General features: G+C 40.8%; 1 protein-coding gene across 3 annotated transcripts in view; it reads right to left on the reverse strand.

Moving 5' to 3' along the window:
* LOC140476599 (tau-tubulin kinase 2-like) overlaps positions 1 to 15,499 on the reverse strand; it is a 299,170-nt gene that overhangs the window by 148,485 nt on the left and 135,186 nt on the right. For all 3 annotated transcript variants that reach the window (XM_072569438.1, XM_072569437.1, XM_072569436.1), the window contains exon 6: positions 7,569 to 7,673. In XM_072569438.1, the coding sequence (XP_072425539.1) occupies positions 7,569 to 7,673 (105 nt within the window). The remainder of the gene's footprint in view (positions 1 to 7,568; positions 7,674 to 15,499) is intronic.

Genomic DNA, 15,499 nt, shown 5'->3' on the forward strand with positions numbered 1-15,499 from the left:
GAATAAAATAAGGGCATAGAAGATGGAAATAAGGAGGAAATTCTTCTCAGAAGGCTGATACTCTTTAGAATGTTCTTTGCCAAAAGGCAGTGGAGATTTGGTCATTGAATACATATTCAAGGCTCAACTGATTGACAAGGAAGTCAGTGGTTATGGCAACAGGCAGTAAAGTGGAGTTAAATACATAAGCATATCAGTTGTGATTTTTTTTGAATGGCAGAACAAACATAATGGACTGAATATTTTAGTCCTGCAAAGAAGATTGATGATGGCAGAGCAGTAGATGTGATCTATATGGACTTCAGTAAGGCGTTCGACAAGGTTCCCCATGGGAGACTGATTAGCAAGGTTAGATGTCATGGAATAAAGGGAGAACTAGCCATTTGTATACAGAACTGGCTCAAAGGTAGAAGAAAGAGGGTGGTGGTGGAGGGTTGTTTTCAAAATGGGGGCCAGTGACCAGTGGAGTGCCACAAAGATTAGTGCTGGGTCCTCTACTTTTTGTCATTTATATAAATTATTTGGATGCGAGCATAAGAGGTACAGTTAGTAAGTTTGCAGATGACACCAAAATTGGACGTGTAGTGGACAGCGAAGAGGGTTACCTCAGATTACAACAGGATCTGGACCAGGTGGGCCAATGGGCTGAGAAGTGGCAAATGGAATTTAATTCAGATAAATGCAAGATGTTGCATTTTGGGAAAGCAAATCTTAGCAGGACTTATACACTTAACAAAGAGACCTTGGATTGCAGGTTCATAGCTCCTTGAAAGTGGAGTTGCAGGTCGATCGGATAGCGTTTGGTATGCTTTCCTTTATTGGTCAGAGTATGGAGTACAGGAGTTGGGAGGTCACGTTGCGGCTGTACAGGACATTGGTTTGGCCACTTTTGGAATATTGCGTGCAATTCTGGTCTCCTTCCCATCAGAAAGATGTTGTGAAACTTGAAAGGGTTCAGAAAAGACTTACAAGGATGTTGCCAGGGTAGGAGGATTTGAGCTATAGGGAGAGGCTGAAAGGCTGGGGCTGTTTTCCCTGGAGCGTCGGAAGCTGAGGGGTGACCTTATAGAGGTTTACAAAATTATGAGGGGCATGGATAGGATAAATAGGCAAAGTCTTTTCCCTGGGGTGGGTGAGTCCAGAACTAGGGGGCATAGGTTTAGGGTGAGAGGGGAAAGATATAAAAGAGACCTACAGGGCAATTTTTTCATGCAGAGGGTGGTACGTGTATGGAATGAGTTGCCAGAGGATGTGGTGGAGACTGGTACAACATTTAAGAGGCATTTGGATGGGTATATGAATAGGAAGGGTTTGGAGGGATATGGGCTGGGTGCTGGCAGGTGGGACTAGATTGGGTTGGGATATCTGGCCGGCGTGGACAGGTTGGACCGAAGGGTCTGTTTCCATGCTGTACATCTCTATGACTCTATGCTCCTATTTCTTGTGATCATGGTAAGGGGGAACACTCCTCTGCATCTGGATGTCCTAATATCCAACTGAGAATGATAACGACACCTGACTACTGACGATGTCTGAGTTCCACAGTTTGAATAACGGTGCTGAAATACATTCTTGCAATTTTTCCAGATTGTCTTGGGGTTTGCAAAAGCAGGAAAGTGCAACTTATGTGACTTAACTGATTGATTCAACTGCAAATATATAAAATTTTGTGAAGTTACCTTTACTCTGTTCCATCTAATTGGAATTAGTTCAGCTTTCAGATTCCAATGGGAAAATGTTTAAATACTGCGAAGCTGTCAACATTTTAAATTAGAAAAAAAATTTTCAAGAGTTCAACTAACTAACCAGATATTCAGCAAATGTCTTGTCAAAGCAGAACAGCTAAGCCTCATATTGCATTAATTATGAGTATGTATTCTGTTCCCTGCTATCTACACTCAATTGCACAGGTCATTTTTGCTCACTTGCTTGACAGGCATTTTTATCACATGGGATACACATTATTAGTGACATGAATTTAGTCCTCAATGTTCATTATAAAGAGCAGGATAAAAGTGGAGCCTGAATTATAGACAAAGTTGCACAAAGAATTACTACTGGTCAAAAAAATGAAGTACAACAGAACCTTTAATGAAAGCGACTCACAATACAGTTGAGATAAATTATATTCTGCAAAGTTATGGCTAATGATTCAAACAGCTGAACTCCTGGAATATTTCCCTCATGTTGCAAAATGAAGTTTTCTTGGATCTGAAGAAACACTAGGTAGACTACTGGGAGAAAGCAATCCGATTAACTGACACCATCAGCACTTCCAGGAAATATCAAAACAACATGACCACAACAAATGACTACTGCAGGACACCTTGACTGGAGTACACAATGACTGCAGCATTTGACAATGTGGTATTTTTGCTGCATAAAATGCATTACTTAAAAATATTTCCAAGAATACTTCTAGGACAGTGAAACACTCACTTAAGTGACAGATCTACAATGGGAAGTGCAAATAATCGCTACATACTGTTGCTGAAAGAAACAGAAACAGCATAATAGTAAAGTGATTTTAAGAAAGAACAGATAACTAGATAAACAATCCTGAATTAAATGGATCAATTTCTGCAAAGTTATACACAGCTAGAATGAGACGATGGTATAATCAGAGGATTCTACTTATCTACTGATGCCATAGGGAAATGTACAATAAATAAGCACCTGATATCCTGGTTAGGATAAATTTTGAAAGATTCCTTTATGGAAAGAAAAGCACATGTACACTGAAAAGCTGTTTGTTCTTGCTCACATCAAGGTCACGTTAACCCAATTTATCTGAAAAGATTGGGCACTTTTTCTGCCACAGCACTATTTAAAACTAGAGGAGAGAAACTGGAAGTGATCCAGGGATCAGAAAAGTTCCAATTGATTAGCTGGCTAGAAGACTGAAGCAACAATTAATCTTGAAGGGGTTGATGACTTCAACAGGTTGGCTCAAATATTCTCCTATCCATTAGCTAGGACATCACGTGTCCCCTCAGATTTAAAAAAGAATATTTGTGGCTGAGTTATGCATTTTCATTACTAGAGGATATAATCACTTTATGGAACTCACGTTAGATTTCAGAATGCCAACACAACACTTAAAACCTGGAAGCATGAGAGCACTGGGAACAAAAGAATACCAACAGGATATTATTATAAGTGAGGAAGGGAGTGCTGGAGCGTGGTAGCAGCATTTTAGTTGAACTGAAGTTCAGAGGCTGACAATTAGGGGTCTACTGCAGACAGAGAGAACATTGAAGTAGGTGACAAACTTTATGAATGATTTGTGAGAATATAGGAGGTATAGTTATTAAGTTTGCGAATGACACCAAAATTGGTGGTATAGTGGACAATGAAGACGGCTATTGAAGAATACAATCGGACCTTGATCAACTGGGCCAGTAGGCCGAGGAATGTAGTTGGAGTTTAATTTAGATTAGGTGCTGCATTTTGGTAAGGCAAACCAGACAAGGACTTGTATACTTAATAGGTAAGACCCTGGGGAGCACTATTGGACAAAGAGGCCCAAGGGGACAGTTATATTGTTCCTTGAAAATGGCACCACAGATAAATAGGATAGTGAAGGAAGAGTTTGGCACATTTGCCTTCATTGGTCAGAGAATTAAGTTGAGGAGTTTGGACATCATGTTACGGTTGTAAAAGACACTGGTAGGGCTACATATTTGGAGTATGGCGTACAATTCTGGTCACCCTGCTATTTTTAACTTGGAAAGGGTGCAAAAAAAAATTTAGAAGATGTTACCAAGACTGGAGGATTTGAGTTATGTGTAAAGGCTGGGACAGTTTTTCTCTGGAGTCTAGGTGGTGGAGGGGCAACCTTAAAAGAGGTTTATAAAATCATGAGGGGCATAGGTCTTTTCCCCCAGGGCAGGAGAGTCCAAAACTAGAGGGCATAGGGGTGGGAATTAAAAGGGACCAGAGGGGCAAGTATAATTACAACATTTAAAAGAAATTTAGAAAGGTACAATAATAGGAAAGATTTAGAGGAATAGGGGCCAAATACTAGTTCAGTTTAGGAAAGTTGGTCAACATGAATGAATTGGGCTGAAGGGTCTGCTTCTGAGCTGGATGACTTTTTTAGACACAGATGAGAGTTTCAGTGAGACTGACGCAAGGGTTAAGTTAAGTTATCTAGATTGTATCCACAAAGAGCATTGCGTACAGACCCTCAATGTTTAAGAAGAAGAAACATTGTGCGTTGGTGGAACCAATCTCTCCTAATGCAGTGCTGCAACTTCAAGCGTAAAGGTAGATGCACTTTGTTAACTCAGTTGCCTGGGCAGCCAGTTTGCAATGCAGAGAGAGATGCCAACAGCACTGGCTGAGCTTACAATGAAGGAGTGATCTTCTCAACACTGAAGACTGTAAGGATTGTAGATGGTGGAAGTCAGAATCAAGAAATGTGAAGCTGGAAAGGCACAGCAGGTCAGACAGTATCAGAGGAGCGGGAAAGTCAATGTTTCCTGCTCCTCTGATGCGGTCTGACTTGTTGTGCTTTTCCAGCTTCACATCTGTTGACCCTTGAACTTCTCAAACTCTCCCCTCACCTGAGGCAAAATGGCCCTCAGGTTAAACCCATACCAGTTGTTTCTCTCATGAGACAGCAGATCCATGGTCTGGTAAGATATAGCGACTTTACTTTTACAGTAAAATTCAACTCAGTTAGTAAAAACTAAATGGGCTTCTGGCATTTATTTGCTAGCTTTTCAAAGTACAATAAAAATAGTCAAAGGTCAGCATTTGAGTATTGAATTCGCCAGATGCATATGTGAATTAATATTTAATGCTAAAGACCTATTCTGCAGTAACTCTGCTCCAGAATCAATACTTTTGTGACCTTTCTATTTTGGGGTGACACGATGGCTCAGTGGTTAGCACTGCTGCCTCACAGCGTCAGGGATCCGGGTTTGATTCCAGCCTTGGGCGACTGTCTGTGTGGAGTTTGCCCGTTCTCCCTGTGTCTGCGCAGGTTTCCTCCGGGTACTCTGGTTTCTTCCCACAGTCCAAAGATATGTAGGTTAGGTGAATTGTCATACTAAATTGCTTGTAGAGTTAGGTGCATTAGTTAGGGGGAAATAGGTCTGGGTGGGTTACTCTTCGGAGGGTTGGTGTGACTAGTTAGGCCGAAGGGCCTGTTTCCTCACTGTCGGGAATTTAATCAAATCTAATCTAAAAATGGATATCAGAAGAAGAGGAGCAATTATGAGAAATCAAAGAATTTGCTCAACATTATGTTTGAATTCAGACCCAAATTATCTTTATAGAAGAATAATCATAGCTTTCTATTAGACTTCAGGTTTCAGTTTCAATAGAAAATCTCCATTTACTTCAAATATCAACTTCCAAAAGACGACAAAAGATTTTACTTCCAAGAGTACAGGGAAAAAACACACATGCCACAGCAGCACAATCATGGTTCTAATGAGCAAGACGAGCAAAAGATTAAAATATAATGAATAAATAGTTTTCTTTAACTCAGTGTAACCAAAGGATGTTATTATCTGGATTGGATCTAGATTTGCCATAAATATAGTTCCTCCTGACTTAATACTGTTATTCAGCCCTTTGTGTCCACACTGACCTGCTGAAGAGCATACCATCCAGACCCGCCTCCCAAACCTATCCCTATAACTCTGTATTTCCCAAAGCTAATCCACCTCGCTGGCACATCCCTGGACACTATGGGAAATTTAGTATGACCAATCTGCCTAATCTTCGATCTGTGGGAGGAAATCAAAGCATAGGGAGAACGTGCAAACTCCACAAAGATAGTCACCCACGGCTGGAATTGAAGCCAGGTTCCTGGCACTGTGAGGTGGCAGTACTAACCATTGAGCCACATGCCACACTCTGAAATAATCTGCTAAATATGCAGTATGATCATTTGAAGGGACTATGACACATTCTTGAATAAAGAAAGCACTTCCAGTTAAAAATAAATCACTGTGGCGCTGTGATACTGTTGAACAATCTTTATTGCCGTATGAAGGCCAACAGGAATTTTCTATAGCTTTTCTCAAATTCAATGCATATTTTGTCATTGGCCAGGATTACAGACAGTATTTTTCATGGATGTAGGGGGAACTGGTGCACAAAGTTGCAGTGTGGTTTGAATGAAGCAGTTTCAATGATGCATTATCACCCCTTCATCAAATCAGAGATAAAACAGTAAAGAATTAAGCTCTTCAGATCTATTCAAGCTTTCTGTAAATCAATCTATTCAGTTTCTTTCCCCATTATACCTCTGCATATTTATTTCCCTTAAGTGCCTATTTAATTTCCTTTGGAAATCACAGATGATCTCCACTGCCAGCACTCCAGTGAGCAGCAAGGTGTAGGTCATTACACTCACTGCATAAAAAGGTTTTTCCTCACATCCATAGCCCAAACCCTTACATCTGTGTCCCTTGGATCTGCCACCATGCAATTTCCTAACAAGTTGCACACCTCTTAGCAAGTTTCTCTTAAATCTCCTTTCCTCCAAGGAAAACAAAGCCAGCTCTCAAAAACTTTGCAGCAAACATCTGACTCCTGTAACCATTCTGGTAAATCTTCTCTTCCATATCTTCAAGGACCCTCTCTTTCCAAATGTGTGACAACCAGAATTGGTATAATATACCAATGGTTTAACAAGAGATTTTCAAAAGTTCAGCATAATTTCCCCACTTTCATCCTCAGGTCTTCCATAAAACCGATGATCCTGCTACACTTTGCTACTCTCTCAAAATGCCCTGCCACTTAAGATCTTTATGCAGATGAACCCTCAGATCTCTTTGCTCTTGCAAAGTCTTAAACTGTCATTAAGACATTTGTCTTTTCCTAATTCTTCTGCCAAAATACACTTCTATGTATTAACTATCATCTGCCATCTCCCTGTCCATTTTACTTGCATGTCCGTGCCCAATTGTTCCAATACTTCCACATTTGGCACAAGCTGCAAATTTTAAAAATTGACTCTGTATTTCAACATCTAAGTTATATAAAAATGCTGACTCTTTGTCTGTTTGTATACATTTAAGTAATTAAAATAAAAACACAAATCAAGGCAAAAGTGATTGTTTCTAAAATGTGTCATTTTCAGGTGCAAAATATTACAAACAACCTTTCAACTTAATACAATCAATCTTCCTCACCTGTATCCACCATAAATAACATTAACCCCACAACCTAAGAAATACAGTCTCACTTTACTGAGTCAAATTCACTGCTTCCCACTCCAGCCCATTCAGTCAACATTCCTGAAGGACAATCCCGATAGATGCAAACTGTGGCCATAGTGGTATTACCTCCTGGAGGAGTGTGGCAATTGAGAAAGTTTCATTTTGTTTCATAAGCACAAATTTTAAGTTGGCAAATTTAAATTTTCTTTTATTCATTCATGGGACATGCTAACCAGCATATATTGCCCACCCTTAGTTATCCTTGAGAATTATATCCACATCTCAAATACTGAAAATGACAAGATTAAAACATACTGCATCACTCAACTGTGAGAAAAGACCGTTAATTTAATTTGATTAAAAAGTTAATACAAATAAATTACTTACAGGTCTAACATCACCACAGGAATTTGTGAACTGTCGTGCCAAACCAAAGTCCAGCATAAAACACTTTCTACAGGTGCTAGGAAAGCGGCCCATCGCAAAGTTCGACTGAAAATAGAAAACATTTTTCTCATTTTATTACAATCCATTCAACTGATCCAATCTTATAATTAGAGAGAGACTTTCACTTTTACAATGCCTTTCATAACCTCAGGATGACCAAAAAAATTTAAATCAAATAAATACTCTGAAGTATTGTCACTAACACAATGAAGGAAATGGAGCAGTCAGTTTCTGCATAACAAACTCCCACAAACAGCAATGAGATGAATCATTAAACTAACTGGATGTGATAATGCTAGTTAAAAACAAATTTACTACAGAATATTTATGGATTAATGGCAGGGAGCAAATTAAACAGCTAGGGGTCAAAAGAAGGCAAGGGAAGCAGCCAAATACAGCTTCTAGTAGTTTTTAAGGGTTAACAGTCACCAGAGCCACAAATTTAAATCTCCAATAAAGTCCAGAAGCACTAAGTACACATTATTCATAAAGTATCCACAAATACATTACAAAGCAATTCAAGTTGGACATAACAGGAAATAGAAAAAAAATCACATTACTCATTTGCAAACTGCACTCTTAAATTCCTCCAAACAAATGTAAATTGGTAGATTTACTAAATAAATATGACCAGAAACTGTTTAATTCCAATACAAACTCCAAGGCACTCTAAGTTAACAGATACGCAGTATATCATAGCAGAAAGGCCTTAGATAGGTGGTTTTTCCCCACGGAACCTTGGTAGTGGCTGCCCCAAGCTTTTGTCCCAGCACATAGTCCTGGGGCTTGGAATATGGCAGATTGCAACTCTTGGTTTGGGAGCAACTCTTTGCACTGGAAGACAGACACATTTCAGGCAGACCAAAGAGCAGCCTTTACTGAGCTGATGGTCCTCCAAGTGCAGTTGATGTTTGTCTTGGTGTGCAGCCCAGAGAACAGCCTGAAGAACATATAGAGTCCTAGCATCATGGAGCTGCTCGAGACAAACCTTGACAAAGATTCTTGCATCTCTCGCCAGATCTTCTTTGCAAAGACATGTTGCAAAATGAGATTTTTTTTTAAATTGTGAAAACATACTTTATTTCCAAACAAAAAAAGTTCAGTCTTTGCAGAGAAAAAAGACAAAGAAATATTGGGATTTGGCATTCCTCAGAGTTGCTGTGTAGTTGCAAACAAACGAAATTTTCTACTCACGCAGGAAACTATTTATATTCATTTTGAGGTAACAAAGAGTCTGACAACTGAACAGACACTTGGCAGAAAGACCTAAGACTACTGGTCTTACCCCACTGGGCCTGGGGGCAGCTGCCCCAACCTTTAGTATGTCCCTCAGCATGTAGGCCTGGACCTTGGAATTTGCAACACTCTGTCCAGGTCAACTCTGTACATTGGAAGACCAAGTTTCAGACAGTCCAAACATGTCTTTCATACAGTTGACAGTTGTCCAGGCACAGTCGATGTCTGTCCTGGTGTGCACCCCAGACAACAGCCATAGGGTAGAGAATCATGCGGCAATCAGGTCAAACCTCAACAAAAACCACAGCATCTCTCTCCAGACCTTCTTTGCAAAGGCACATTTCAGGAGTTGTGAGACAGTCTCTTCACCAGCACAGCTGATTCGAGACAACATGCAGTTGTGCACAAAGACCAGGCATGCATGAAGCTTCTGATGGGCAGTGCCCTTTAAATCAGCAACCAAGCCACATCTTGGTGCACGTTAGAAAGTTTTGGTGAAGATACATTCCAACGAATTACTTTGACAGACTGCACAGAGTTAACTGGTCCTGTCATTTAACAGGATCAACCCTCTCCTTTTCCTGCAGGATCTTTTCCAATTTTTCCAAAAGGGAAGGTGATATGGAACTGTCCAGCTCTTGGAGAGTTCCTCGACACGAAGACCAGACCCATCCTTTGCAACACAGGTAAAACCTAAGTTTACACTAACAAGTTGATGACATAGTTTCATTGGTCTAGAGGTATGATTCTTGCTTAGAGTAAATATTGGACGTACAAGAGGTCCTAGGTTCAAATCCCAAACAAGCCTTTGTCATCTTCAACTCTGTCCTTCATTCACTGTCTGTTTAGTTTTTTGTTACTTCTTCAAACAGAGAATTGGTGAAGATAGAGCAGTGGACATTGACTATGTTGACTTCAGTCAGGCGTTTGACAAGGTTTTGCATGGGAGTCTGGTTAGTAAGGTTAGGTCACATGGAATACAGGGAGAATTAGCCATTTGGCCACAACATTGACTCAAAGGTGCAAACAGAGGGTGGTGCTGGAGGGTTCCTATTCAGAATGGATGGTTGTGACCAGCTGAGTGGCACAAGGATCGGTTCTGGGTCCACTACTTGGTGTTATTTATAAAAATGGTTTGGATGTGAATATAGGAGGTAAAGTTAGTAAGTTTGCAGATGACACCAAAATTGATGATTTAGTGGACAGTGAAAAAGGTTACCTCAGAGTACAATGTGACCTTGATCAGAAGGGCTGGTGGACTGAGGAGTGGCAGGCAAAGTTTAATCTAGATAAATGTGAAGTGCTATATTTATTTGGGGCAGAACTTATACACTTAATGATAAGGTCCTGGAGTGCTGCTGAACAAAGAGACCTTAGCGTGTAGATTCATAGTCCCTCTGTGTGGGTGGAATTGAGGAACCACAAAGGCAAAAAAACCATAATTGGAGTTGTGTACAGACCTCCTAACAGTGGTCAGGACCAGGGACGCAACATGTACCGGGAAATAGAGAAGGCATGTCAGAAAGGCAAGGTTACATTGATCATGGGTGACTTCAATATGCAGGTGGACTGGGTAAATAATGTTGCTAGTGGATCTAAAGAAAGGGAATTCATGGAATGCTTACAGGATGGCTTTTTGGAACAGCTTGTCATGGAGCCCACAAGAGAGCAGGCTATTCTGGACCTAGTGCTTTGCAATGAACCAGACTCTATAAAAGATCTTAAAGTAAGGGAACCCTTAGGAAGTAGCGACCATAATATGGTAGAGTTCAGTCTGGAGTTTGAAAGGGAGAAGGCGAAATCTGATGTAATGGTGTTACAGTTGAATAAAGGTAATTATGAGGGCATGAGAGAGGAACTGACTAAAATAGACTGGAAGCAGAGGCTAACCGGGAAGACACTAGAGCAAAAATGGCAGGAGTTTGTAGGTATAATTGAGGACACTGTACAGAGGTTCATTCCCAAGAAAAGAAAGATTAACCGGGGAGGGATTAGACAACCTTGGCTGACAAAGGAAGTCAGGAAATGTATTAAAGAAAAAGAGAGATCCTATAAAGTGGCTAAGAACAGTGGGAAATCAGAAGATTGGGAAGGATACAAAAGCAAACAGAGGATAACAAAGAGTGTAATAAGAAATGAGAGGATCAAATATGAAGGTAGGCTAGCCAGTAATATTAGAAATAATAGTAAAAGTTTCTTTCAGTACATAAGAAAAAAACGACAGGCAAAAGTAGACATTGGGCCACTTCAAACTGATGCAGGGAGCCTAGTGATGGGAGATAAGGAAATAGCAGGAGAACTTAACAAGTACTTTGCGTCAGTTTTCACAGTGGAAGACAGGAGTAATATCCCAAAAATTAAAGGGTGTCACGGGGCTGAGTTGAGTATGGTTGCCATTACAAAAGAGATAGTGCTAGAAAAGTTAAAAAGTCTTAAAATTGATAAATCTCCTGGCCCCGATGGGATACACCCTAGAGTTCTGAGAGAGGTTGCTGAGGAAATAGCGGAGGCATTGGTTGAGATCTTTCAAGAGTCACTGGAGTCAGGAAAGGTCCCAGATGATTGGAAGATGGCTGTAGTAACCCCCTTGTTCAAGAAAGGATCAAGGCAAAAGATGGAAAATGATAGGCCAATCAGCTTAACCTCGGTTGTTGGTAAAATTCTAGAATCCATCATTAAGGATGAGGTTTCTAAATTCTTGGAAGAGCAGAGTCTGATTAGAACAAGTCAACATGGATTTAGTAAAGGGAGGTCATGCCTGACAAACCTGTTGGAATTTTTTGAAGAGGTAACAAGTAGGTTAGACCAGGGGAACCCAGTGGATGTGGTCTATCTGGACTTTCAAAAGGCCTTTGATAAGGTGCCACACGGGAGACTGCTGAGCAAGGTGAGGGCCCATGGTGTTCGAGGTGAGCTGCTGGGATGGATTGAGGATTGGCTGTCTAACAGAAGGCAGAGAGTTGGGATAAAAGGTTCTTTTTCAGAATGGCAGCCGGTGACGAGCGGTGTCCCGCAGGGTTCGGTGCTGGGGCCACAGCTGTTCGCATTATATATTAATGATTTGGATGAGGGAACCGGGGGCATTCTAGCGAAGTTTGCCGATGATACAAAGTTAGGTAGACAGGCAGGTAGTACTGAGGAAGTGGGGAGGCTACAGAAGGATCTAGACAGGTTGGGAGAGTGGTCCAGGAAATGGCTGATGGAATTTAACGTGAGCAAGTGCGAGGTCTTGCACTTTGGCAAAAAGAATATAGGAATGGACTACTTTCTAAATGGTGAGAAACTTAATAAAGCCAAAGCACAAAGGGATCTGGGAGTGCTAGTCGAGGATTCTCTAAAGGTAAACATGCAGGTTGAGTCTGTGATTAAGAAAGCGAATGCAATGTTGTCTCTTATCTCAAGAGGGTTGGAATATAAAAGCAGAGATGTACTACTAAGACTTTATAAAGCTCTGGTTAGGCCCCATTTGGAGTACTGTGTCCAGTTTTGGTCCCCACACCTCAGGAAGGACATACTGGCACTGGAACGTGTCCAGCGGAGATTCACACGGATGATCCCTGGAATGACAGGTCTAGCATATGAGGAACGGCTGAGGATACTGGGATTGTATTCGTTGGAGTTTAGAAGATTAAGGGGAGATCTAATAGAAACGTACAAAATAATACATGGCTTTGAAAAGGTGGATGCTAGAAAATTGTTTCTGTTAGGCGAGGAGACTAGGACCCGTGGACACAGCCTTAGAATTAGAGGGGGTCATTTCAGAACGGAAATGCGGAGACATTTCTTCAGCCAGAGAGTGGTGGGCCTGTGGAATTCATTGCCACGGAGTGCAGTGGAAGCCGGGACGCTAAATGTCTTCAAGGCCGAGATTGATAGGTTCTTGTTGTCTAGAGGAATTAAGGGCTACGGGGAGAACGCTGGCAAGTGGAGCTGAAATGCGCATCAGCCATGATTGAATGGCGGAGTGGACTCGATGGGCCGAATGGCCTTACTTCCACTCCTATGTCTTATGGTCTTATGGTCTTATGAAAATGGATGATAAGTAGACAAGGTAGTGAAGGTGGCACTTGGTATGCTTGCTTTCATTGGTCATTGCAATGAACATAGGAGTTGGGAGGTCATGTTGCAGCTGTATAGGACATTGGTAAGGCCACTTTTGGAATACTGCACTTAATTCTGGTCTCCCTGTTATAAGGATGTTGTTAGACTTGAAAGGGTTCAGAAAAGATTTACAAGGATGTTGCCAGGGTTGAAGGATTTGAGCAACAGGGAGAGGCTGAAAAGGCTGTGGCTATCTTCCCTGGAGCATTGGAGGCTGAACAGAGACCTTTACAGAACTTTATAAAATGACGGTGGGCATGGATAGGGTGAATAGTCAAGGTCTCTTTCTCAGGGTAGGGGAGAACTAGAGGAATAGATTTAAAGTGAGATAGAAAAGATTTAAAAATGACCTAAGGGGCAACATTTTCATGCAGAAGGTGGTATGTGTGTGGAACAAACTGCCAAAGGAAGTCAGAGTCGTACAGCATGGAAACAGACCCTTTGGTCCAACTAGTTCAGGCCAAACACAATACCAAACTAAACTAGTCGCACCTGCCTGCTCCTGCCCACATCCCTTCAAACCTTTCCGATTTATGTATTTATCCAAATGTCTTTTAAACATTGTAATTGTTTACCACATCCACCAACTCCACAGGAAGTTCATTCCACACAAATTTCTTCCTCTCACTTTAAAAATGTGCCCCATGGTCTTGAAATCCCCCATTCTAGAGAAAAGACAACTACCATTCCTAGCTTTACCTCTTACTATTTTACAAATTTTTATCAATCAGGTTGCCTCTTAACCTCCTACGCTCCTATGAAAAAAAGAGAAATCACAGCCCTTCTTCATAAACTCAAACTTGGCAACATCCTGGTAAATCTCTTCTGAGCCCTCTCCAGTTTAGTAATGTCCTTCCTATAACTGAGCAACCAAACTGGACACAGTATTCCAGAAGAGACCTCACCAATATCCTGTACAATCGCAACATGACCTCCCAACTCCTATACGCAAAGGACTGAGCAATGAAGTCAAGCATGCCAAATGCCTTTTTAAACCACCCTGTCTATGTGATGCAAACTTCAAAGAATTATGTACTTACACCCGTAGATTGTACTGTTATACAACACTACCCATGGTCCTACCATTATTTGTTGTACCAAAATACAAATCATCACATTTATCCAGATTGAATTCAGTTTGTCATTTTCAGCCCATTGGTCCATTTGATTAAGATCACTCTGTAATCTTAGAAAACCTTTTCCACTCTCTACTTGAGTGGAGGTTGGCATAATTACAACATTTAAAAGTCATCGAGATGGGTATACGAGTAGGAAGGGTTTGGAGGGATATGGGCCAGATGCTGGTAAATAGGACTAGAACAATTTAGGATATCTGGTCAGCATGGACGAGTGGGACAGAAGGATCTGTTCCTGTGCTGTTCATGTCTATGACTCTGTGACTCGATGTTTGCATATACGGGGTCTATGCAGTTTGATACAGCCACACACCCTGCAGAAGGAGAGTGCACGAATGCTGTTTCTGCCAAATGGTCTGAAGGATGCAGTAAAGTAAGTCTCCCTAGTCAGTGGCCTGCAAATGCAGCAATTTTACTTTGGCAGTTACTGCCACCTTCACAGAACCTTCAAGCCAGGACTTGCTTAAGCACTCCAAGCACTCCACTAGCCTCAAATGACAAAACAAAACTAAAGGTATAGACTTGTTAAACAATATGAATGTGAGAATTTCATTGTAATATTGACTTGGGTACAGAATTCCAAAGCATATTGGTGCGGTGACTAATTATTTGGCTCAATTACAATCATTGGAAATGGGAATTGTGAGACTGGTTTACAGACAATATCAAAAAAATCACATAATGCATTCCATTCTGTGCCCAGGAGCACAGACAGCTTTCACCGATTAGATCAAACTTTGACATACATTTCAGATGTTCAAAAATAATGGTTAAGTTAAAGGGTAAAGTTAATGTAAATTTTGGATTTGAGATTCAGACTGTTGGAATGGATCAGCAAAATGTTAATACATAATAGATGTGCACGAATGTCTGCAAGATGCTTAACAACAATCCTTCTCATTTTGCAAGGCTAAAGGCTGATGATATGGTAGTTACCATCAATGGAGTGGATACTCAAGGGTTTAGTCACCAAGAAACTATTTTATTAAGTCATGCAGTACTTTATTGAGCTTGCTGTTTATAAAAACTCTATCAGAAGAGGTCAACTTGAAAAAGGATTGCATTTTTTAAATATCTGATAGCTGATTGAATTAAAGTTATAACTCCTGCATCACTGGAGGAAAGGACAATTTCGTTTGCAAAGTGTGTGGCACATTAGTTTGCCTTTCAGGTGAAATGATAAAATGAAGCATCACCTGCCATTTCAATGGATGTTAAAAGATCTCTGAGACACTATGTGAAAAGCAAAGTCATTTGGTCCAATATTTGTTCCCAAACAAATATCACTTCAGAAAACAGATTACCACCAGCAATGGCAGTTCATGGAAACTGGTTGTTGCATTCCCTACAATAGTGACTATACGGTAAAATATTTACCTGAATAACTTAAGGACTTTG

The sequence above is a fragment of the Chiloscyllium punctatum genome, chromosome 4 (assembly GCF_047496795.1).
Source record: "Chiloscyllium punctatum isolate Juve2018m chromosome 4, sChiPun1.3, whole genome shotgun sequence".
Lineage (NCBI taxonomy): Eukaryota > Metazoa > Chordata > Chondrichthyes > Orectolobiformes > Hemiscylliidae > Chiloscyllium > Chiloscyllium punctatum.